Consider the following 9,578-nt stretch of genomic DNA (forward strand, 5'->3'; position numbering starts at 1 on the left):
TTGCTTTTTAAGGACTAGGAATTGGCCCATAAGCAAACTCCAGTACTTGGGAATCCTCTTTGAACAAATGAATTACGGAAATCTAATCTGTGTCATATTATGGCAGTTACTTTCTTTTAAATCATATTACCAAAATGGATATTGTACTTAATATTATTCTTATCATCATCATCATCATCATTATGGTTATTATTGGTGAGCATGCATTCTCTGTTGCTCTGACACTGTTTGATTATAAAGCTGAGTTAATATTAGGTCCTAATTTTCTTATGGTTTTAATATTTTCCCCTTAGCATGACATTTGCCTAATGTATCTTTTCGCTCAAGAATCTCAAATTGTATTTAAAACAAAAACCAAAAAAAAGAAGTCACCTCTGGAATGGGAAGGGGACAGGACTGTCATTTCTTTGCCAGATCCCCCTCAGTAGTGGAAGAGAATGGGCTTCATCAGAAATTATATGGCAGGGGGCAGCTGGGTGGCTCAGTGGATTGAGAGTCAGACTTGGAGATGGGAGGTCCTGGGTTCAAATTTGGCCTCAGACACTTCCCAGCTGTGTGACCCTGGGCAAGTCACTTGACCCCCATTGCCTAGCCCTTACCACTCTTCTGCCTTGGAGCCAATATACAGTATTGACTCCAAGACAGAAGGTAAGGGTTTAAAAAAAAAAAAGAAATTATATGGCATATACCCATAGTTGGTCAGTGAGAGACCCATGACAGTTAAGAAGTTTTATATATACATGTATATTTATATTTTTTGTCCAGTGTTGTGATCCTTGGCCTTTCCATGTTAAGCTATATCTGTTACATACATACATGGTGTGTTTTGGATTACATGAGTATATATATCAGGCTTGTCGTAGTAGTAAAGGCACCAGCCAATACAACTGATTTTACCTTGTTTTACATTTCATTATTTGGAAAAAAACATCAGCAGAATTAACTTTGCTTTTGTTATTTTTTCTGTAGGTGTGTACATCCTAGAGGTGGTGTGATTCAGAGTGTGTCTTCATGGAAGGATGGCTCAGGCTTACAGTATTTTAGCAGCCGGCAAACACAATCATGGACATCCGTGACTCCCCAGCAGAATTGGTCTTCACCCTCGGAAGTAGTTGATCTTACCTTGGATGAAGATAGCAGACGCAAATACCTACTGTAATACAATGTCACTGTGTTTCTTCCCCACTGTACCCTTCCTTTTCTCTTTGGCACAGAAGTTCATTGTCATTGCTTCAACTTCAGAAGCCTTGCTCTTGGCATTTGTGGAATTGAAACTTGTGGAGAATTACCCCTTTAAAAAACAAACGAGGTTTTATCTCTAAAAAATCATAAGAAAATGAAGGAAGCTTTCCCTCCTTCATTAGGAAGATGAGAGATACTGATGAATTTTATTGGGGAAAAAAACTGCAGTTATATGCAGTGGATATTAATCAGAGGAAATACTCTCCAGCTCTGCCTTCCTCACTCCTGATAGAATATTAGTTTAATTTCAAGGTGAATTTTAACTGGGGTTTTGGAACCTTGTATTTCTCTCTGTGAGTGAAATTATAACATACAGGGTTAGCTCTTCCCTTTCCTTCCCACTGGCCCTCTTGCCCTCGGGCATTTGCACATTTCTTAGTCAGGTTCTATTATTGGCACTCAGTAGGACATGTGTGTTAACAGCTTGTCCTTTTAAGCAGAATTCAGGAGCATTACTGTTTCTCTCTTAACTTCGTCTTCTGCCCTTTTTCCTGACTACTTTTTTGACTGGTGACTTGCCACAACTTGAATGACTTTGCTCTGATGTGATCACAAATGCTGTTAAGTTGACTTCTGTTGATTCCTTGTTTGCAATAACTTTTAACTCTGAAAAATGAGAATTTCTTGACTTGTAGCTACTTCCAGGATATTACTTTCTAGGTAGTCTGAGGAGGATTGGTATCAATGGGGAAAAAAATCTCCATTCTGATTCCATTGGCTTTTCTTTTTCTTTTTTTTTTCTAGTCTGCTCAAATATAACTGGAAAATGTAGAAAGATGAAACTGGGAACCTGTTATATGGGCCTGAAACAGAGAGAGAGGCCAAAGTTTGGAGGCTATAGGAACTCATAAGCTTGCATGGCATTTGGCAAGAGTGTTAAGTGCCTTCTTTCATAGCAAGTCTCTCCATGTAGGGCATAGCCAATAAATGCTAATTGTATAAACTGATGCCGAACTAATGTTCTGCTTAGGTATCTTCTCCTTCCTACCTTTAAAAAATATACATAGATATATATATATACATATATGCCATAAGAAGCACATGATGCAACATTCTAGATTTTGCATAATTTTTAAAAATAGGGAAAATTCAGGAAATGCCAAAGTTTAGGTTTTTGTGGCATTTTAGCTACCTTGGTATCTGGGATTTATTTCACTTAATGTTCTTCCTGTCTCTTGAAAGCAATAGCTTTGACTAGGACACTATTTACAGAGGTGGGGTAAAGTAATATTGCTTTCAGGATCTCCTCACCTTTTGTGTTTTTTTTCCTAAGCTTTTCTTTCTGGTTTTCTGGTAATTTATATGTTGGTAAGCTCCTTTACATGTAGCCCTTTATGCATCAGTGGCTGCTGTTTATCATAAAAGCATGCATGAGAACTGCACAGTCAGAATAGTCTGCCTGACCCTTTGTCTAACATTTCAAATACTCCCTTTTTCCTAAAGTATAGTTAGTAAACTTAGTAAACCCTTTCAACTACTTTGGGCTCTTTATGCCCTCTTCTTCCTACAGGGATGTGTTTTTGGTCACATATGCTTTCGTCAGTAGTTTGCTTTTGTTTTCCATCAGTTGTTCAGATTCAGGCTTTTGAGATAACAATTCCAGTTTCTGAATCTTAATTCCATCCTGTGTATGGGCCTCTTGGCAAAACCAAAGACCCAAAGTGAGACTGAAACAGAAACATTTTCAAATCTGACTGTTATTAACGTCCTCAGACTGTTCATATTTAATTTTGGCATTATTTTATTAAATACTATGTACTATTACAAGCCATTATTTACTTAGCTTAGAGTACTTTGCCAAGTTGAATTCACAACTCTTGATCTGTGTTTTTCAAGGAAACCAACTTGAAGAGTATAGGGCCAGTCATGCTATATCACTTGAAATTTATTTAGACATTTTCTCCACAGATACCTGTGAAACTCCTTCAAAATAAATACTAATGCAGGGAAAGTTCTGTTAAATAAAGTTATTTCTGTGGCCCATTAGGGACATAGAAACAACACATTTTTGATCCATTTATAGCAAATTCTCTACATTGTATATACTCCTCCGATGAATTCTTTCTTTGTGGGGGGCTTATTTGCAAATTTTTTTTTTGCGTTGTTGGTAGGAAAAGAAGAGTTGAGCCTTCCCTAAGCTCTTTATACTTCTTTTATCCTCCTGATAAGTAATACCTTTCAATTCTTATCACCCATCCCTCTTTAGGCATCCCAAACAACTAAATTTTCCAATATTCTCCAAAATGGTAGTGTAGATAGAGATCCAGGAACTAAATAGAGGAGAGAAAAGGTAATGTCATGAACATACTCTCTTTTACTGTGTTTGGAGCCCATCTTTTTACATACTGGTTCCTCAGAGACTCTGGGCACTAGTTGTTTCATTGCTAGACCCTGCAGACTGGAAATGTGCTTTTAAACAATGTACTGATTTTACAAAATTTCATGGTGAGAAAGCAGTTTAGATGATCCTTGGACTGCCCTCTTAAGGGATTATATCTGTATAAAGTTTTCATTTGGTGGCATAAAGAATAGCAAAAATTCCCCAAAGCAATAACTCATAGAGTCTGTGCCCTATTCAGAGTTACCTTTGTGCTAAATGGTAGAGCTGGGCCATAGATTGGTTTATATCCCAACTTAAAAGAATAAAATTTGAACCAATGACCTATGTATTGTATGATCATGCCCTATAAGATATAGTTGCTGCGTTTTGGTATCTGCTATTTTGTTTTTTGCTTTTGTTTTTTTATTTTATTTAAAGGGGCCAAATCAAATGGACCCCTTTTTCTTTGCAGTTGAGCATCCCACAGTGCTGGTATCATTGTACCAATTGTGAATACAAATCTTTTCCTGATTTGCTAATTTAGTAATGTGCATCTTTTTTTTTTTTTAGCAAGTTAGTTCTGAAGGTAACTGAGAGGAAAAAAAAATGTTAGTTACCTACTTTTTCCTATCTCATGAGGTGTCTGAGGGAACTGAGGACATAGTTTAGTCTTTACCGTTAAAAATAAATAAATAAGCAGATCCCCTAAATTCCTGTTTTCCAGTATGTATATGATGTGACTTCCATGTATATATAAAAACTGCACCCCAACCAAACTTCCTCAGATTGTGCACTGTTTATAGTTTAAAATAATCACGTATTTTAGTCTCATGCTGTTGGGTTTGTTTTCCATTTTATTTAAAACACTACATATTTCTTATTCTTTTAACAAATTTTAAAGGGTAGTGATCTTTAAAAAAAAAAACATGCCCACAATCACTGGATAGTTAGGAAATGTTATTATGTTTGTTTTTGTTTTATATTTTAAAGAGAGCAAAGGGCAGTGAAGCCCTTTTTTTTGCTCCTCTCACCAGGAAAGTGAAATGTTAGCCATTGTGTGGCTAGGAACCAATGCACTTGGTGGTTTAACAGATCTACTGTTGCTGGAGTTTGAACTTGGAACTTGATGCAGTGAAGACAAATCATTGCTTAGAATTAATGTTTTAAAATGTGCAACTTAGTTTAAAAAAAAATTTGGTTCTTCTTTATATTCATTATTTAGTTCTTGTTTCCATCTAGTATTTAATGGTCTTTGAGAAAAAAATAATAAAACAGAGTGTTATATATATATTTTTTGGTGCAAGATAAGACCTTCTGTTTTTTGAAATAAGTCTGTAGCATAAAGGTTAAACTATTTTAAGACAAAATAAAATAGAGTGTATTTAAACAATAATATTTGTCTGAGGTGTTTTTTTTCTCCCAAGATACATCACAGGAGGCTTTTATTTGTCATGTTATTCCTTACTCTCCTAAAGTGCCCACACTGTCAACTAGATTACTGTCTTAGAATGCTACTTTTTGGGTTCCATGGAGAGGTTCTGGGGGAAAGGATTGGTCCTCTACTTTTTAAAAAATTGTATTTAATTAGTCAATTTAGAACATTTTCCCTTGGCTACAAGAATCATATTCTTTCCCTCCCTCCCCTCACCCCACCCTTCCCGTAACTGAAATGCAGTTCCACTGGGTTTTACATGTGTCCTTGATCAAAACCAATTTCCATGGTGTTGTTTGTAGATCATTTGGAGTCTACATCCCCAATCATATCCCCATCAACCCATGTAATCAAGCAGTTGTTTTTCTTCTGTGTTTCTACTCCCACAGTTTTTCCTTTGCTTGTGGATAGTGTTCTTTCTTGTAGATCCCTCCAGGTTGTTCAGGATCACTGCACTGCCACTAATGGAGAAGTCCATCACCTTCGATTGTAGCACAGTGTATCAATTTCTGTGTACAATGTTCTCCTGGTTCTGCTCCTCTCGCTTTGCATCAATTCCTGGAGGTTGTTCCAGTCTCCGTGGAATTCCTCCACTTTATTTTTCCTTTGAGCACATTCCATCACCAACAGATACCACAATTTATTCAGCCATCCCCAATTGAAGGGCATCCCCTCATTTTCCAATTTTTGGCCACCACAAAGAGCACAGCTATGAATATTGTTGTACAAGTCTTTTTCCTTATTATCTCTTTAGGGTACAAACCCAGCAGTGCTATGGCTGGATCAAAGAGCAGGCAGTCTTTTATCGCCCTTTGGACATAGTTCCAAATTGCCCTCCAGAATGGTTGGATCAATTCACAACTCCACCAGCAATGAATTAATGTCCCCACTTTGCCACATCCCCTCCAGCATTCATTACTTTCCTTTGCTGTCATGTTAGCCAATCTGCTGGGAGTGAGGTGATACCTCAGAGTTGTTTTGATTTGAAGATTGGTCCTCTAAAGGATGTTGGCTGCTTACTTTCCTGGGAACTAAACTAAATGCTTCCACTCAACTACCAGATGCTAATGATGGAATCTGCTTCTGCTTCTCAGAACACTGAGAAAAGTGATGTGGATATTTTACATTATTAAAGCAAAATAAATAACCCTTCGAAAATAGTCTGAATTTTTTCCTTATTAACAACAGCTAGTTTATTTGTTTCTTAATTTCTCTGTTATCAAAAGTCAAGATTGATTCTCTTTAATGCTAAAGAATCCTTTTTCAGTTGGTCAACAAGATATTTACTGAGGGCCTTGTATGTGAAAATATAAGATGATCCCCCAAAAGGCCCTGTTTTCAAGGAGTTCATGGGGGAGACAACATATAAACATCTATGTATAAACAATATACATACAGGATAAATTGGAGATAATCAGCAGAAGGAAGGCACTAGTGTTTCAGATTCACCTTCTGATACCTAATGTCTCTATCCTCTTTAACAACTTAGTTTGTCTTTTCTTCTACTTACTGTGCATTTTTGAGAGCAAAGCGGAGTGAAACTAGATTAAAAATTTTATTTAATTGAATTACAGAGCCTCAGTTTTCTTAAGATATTTCCTATGCTGATACGGTATCTTCTCATTTTCATTGAAGACATGACCCTTTTGTAGAAAAGGCTTTTTATAGTCGTCTTAGTCTCACCATTGCCTTTATCTCTTACATGTAAGGAACTCTTAATTTTTTTATATTAGAAGACTGTCACTACCCAAAACCTTCCCTTGAACTCTTTAACCTCCAGGTGCTACTTTCTACAATCCCATTTCCCCCAATGCTATTCCTTCTACCCAGTAGTGACTGTTTTGGTTTGATTTTTGTATTCCCAAAACCAAGGAGAACAGTACTTTGTACAGAGAAACCCTTTAATAAATATTCAAATTGAATCAGATGGTAATAGTGGATTTTTAGCAAAAGTCCATCTTTTTGTGAAGATAGATATATTTTTTTATCTCAGGTAGAAGTAGAGCTGGAGAAGGTTTGTATTTTTCCCTTCTAACCCTCCCCCAATCTCAGCAAGACACACAGGAAAAAATAATTGTCAACTGCAATACTTTTGCTGACATACTAGCTCAGGCTTAAAGGCCTATCTGTAGATCCTTGTCTAATAATTAGGGGGCTCTGACTTTTGGTATATGTATGAAGCTTATATGAAGTAATTAAGTATAGCTGCTGGATCTTTAGTGAAGGAAATTTAGCCCAGCCACATTTTCCATCAAGTGAAGGAGGGACCCGAGATAAAGTTCTGAGGAGAAAGATGAGAAAACCTCAAGTCAACTCTGGTTCTTAGGACCCAGGTCAGGTTTACCTGTACTTCTGTGAGGAAGAGGAAGCAGAGAGTCACTTAGATAGGATGAAATACTGGCCGGAAGGAGATTTGAGTTGTGGTACCAATTTTGTCATTAACTTGCTCTATGATTTTGTAAAATTTATGTTCTGTTTTCATCTGGGATGTAAGGTGACAGATTATTTCTAAATTTCTTCCATGTTTATTTTCCCATGATTGTTTTAACTAAGGCATAAATAGGTGCACTCTGAGTCACTATTTTACTCTACCTCAGACATGGGAGTAGAGAATTTTAACAGGAAATTCCTTACATTTTTTTCTTTTAGTCTTTTGATTTTGTTTTATATTTCTTGACTGACTTCTATTTGTTTCATTCTAATTTTCAAGGGCAGTTAGGTGGCACAGTGAATAGAGGGCTAGGCATGGAATTAGGAAGATCTGAGTTCAAATTTAGCCTATGACACCTACAAACTATGTGACCCTGGACAAATCATTCACCCTGTTTTCCTCAGTTTCCTCATCTGTAAAAGCTAGAGAAGAAAATAACAAACCACTCCAGTATTTTTGTCAAGAAAACCCTAAATGGGATCATGAAGCCAGACAGCTGAAATAACCGAACAACATTTTTCAAAAGTCTGCTGTTTACATAAGCTTTGATACATCTTGTACTATGCTTTTAGTTTTTTTCCCCCAAATCTTTCCTCTTTCTTCCCCTCTCTATTCTTCTCCCCTCCTCTTCAAGACTGAGTTTCTCAAGCTTTCTCAGGCTACAAGTGCTGTTGCTTCTTGTGGTCACAATCCTACTGCTACTAATCAGCATGGGAACTTTGGCCTCCATTTCTAACCTGGATATCCCTCCTCAAGCAATCTGGTGGCCTGGGGCAGGTGGGGAAACATCCTGATGACAGATTTACTTTAGGTACCAAGTGACAACCCATTGTAGCTCAGAACTCCCAAGCCCACACAGTTCTCCAACCATATCTTCCCATTGGTAGGTACTATGTGCCTTCTTCATTGGCATGAATAAAGGAATGGAAACCCTTATGTACAAAGCATTAGGAATACAAATGGAAAAGACAGGCCTTCCTCTCATTCTATTTGTTTTGTAAAAGGTGAAAGATTTCTACAATCTGAAGAGAACATTTGCTTTAAAATTTTTATTTTATTTTCAGAATTCTCTCCTTCATGTCCCTCTCCTTCATTAATTAAGAAAGCAGGAAAAACAAAGCCCATTACAAATAGGTGTAATCAAGAAAAACAAATTTCCACATTAACCATGTCCAAAAATGCTTCAATCTGTATTCTGAATCTATCACTTTTCTAACTGGAGGTGGATAATATGTTTCATCTTGGAAAAGAACTTCTAATGGTCATTAGGGTGCCACAGTCCAGCAGATGGCAAGATACCTTCTTTAATTTAGTTTCCACTGATAAAATTATCCTTTTCCGGTGTTGAACCACTTGCCAATCTCCAAAACATTAATGACAAGAACTTTCTTTTCCGAGTGCAGCACCCCAGAAATCGTTGCCAAGTTGCCAATCTCTATGGAGGTTGTTTCCCAAGATGAGGGCCATAAGAGCTGGTTTAGAAGCAGGACCAGTGAGTGGTTTGAACGGTAGGACCAATCCAGGCCTTTGGGGCTTACCTGCCTCTTAGTTGCAGTTGCTCAGTAATGCATAAATTGGTGACAAGGAAGGTGGACCTCTTCTCCATAGTGATTTCTCCCTTCTTATGGCCATTGATGAGCTTGATGATCATGCTCACAGAGATAATTGAAGGGTCCCCAAGATGGGATGGGGAAGATGAGAAATAGGTTTGGGGATCAGGAGTGCTTGAGGTGCTGGTAGCAATCAGCACTTTATTGAAAGTTACATCTACTTTTATATGGGGGGGGGGAAGCAAGCTGGGGATTTTGCACAAGTTTCCACTGACACAATGAAGGTAAATTATAAGTTTGGTACAAAGGATTTGGCTTACATCATTAAATCTAGACAAAGTTTTCTATAGGCTAATAAATCAATATGCCAATATGTAATCATCTAACCCAGATTCCCAGAGAATATATTACATCAGTAGTTTTTGTAGGAACATTCAGTTTCTGTAGGGAGGGATGGAAAGGAAGGGTTTGGGGACCTCAGGTGAGGACTGCTAAGTGTTTAACTTCAGATTTTCTGTCTGTCTTTCCCAGAGCTTTGTTCCAAGGAGGCCGTTAGGCTTTTTGCTACCTATAATTGCTCCTTTATTATTTAAATTAAACAAA

The 9,578-nt window shown here is 37.3% G+C and overlaps 1 protein-coding gene across 6 annotated transcripts in view; it reads left to right on the forward strand.

The window, feature by feature from the left end:
- Positions 1 to 4,955, forward strand: part of ARK2N (arkadia (RNF111) N-terminal like PKA signaling regulator 2N) — a 98,256-nt gene extending 93,301 nt beyond the window's left edge. For 5 of the 6 annotated variants that reach the window (XM_007486629.3, XM_007486626.3, XM_007486625.3 and 2 more), the window contains one exon: positions 970 to 4,955. In XM_007486629.3, the coding sequence (XP_007486691.1) occupies positions 970 to 1,159 (190 nt within the window). In that variant the 3' untranslated portion in view covers positions 1,160 to 4,955. The remainder of the gene's footprint in view (positions 1 to 969) is intronic. The other variant, XM_056824388.1, reaches the window with a different exon arrangement.
- The last annotated feature ends 4,623 nt before the right edge of the window (positions 4,956 to 9,578 follow it).

Source organism: Monodelphis domestica, chromosome 3, assembly GCF_027887165.1.
Source record: "Monodelphis domestica isolate mMonDom1 chromosome 3, mMonDom1.pri, whole genome shotgun sequence".
In the NCBI taxonomy this organism is placed as follows: Eukaryota; Metazoa; Chordata; class Mammalia; order Didelphimorphia; family Didelphidae; genus Monodelphis; species Monodelphis domestica.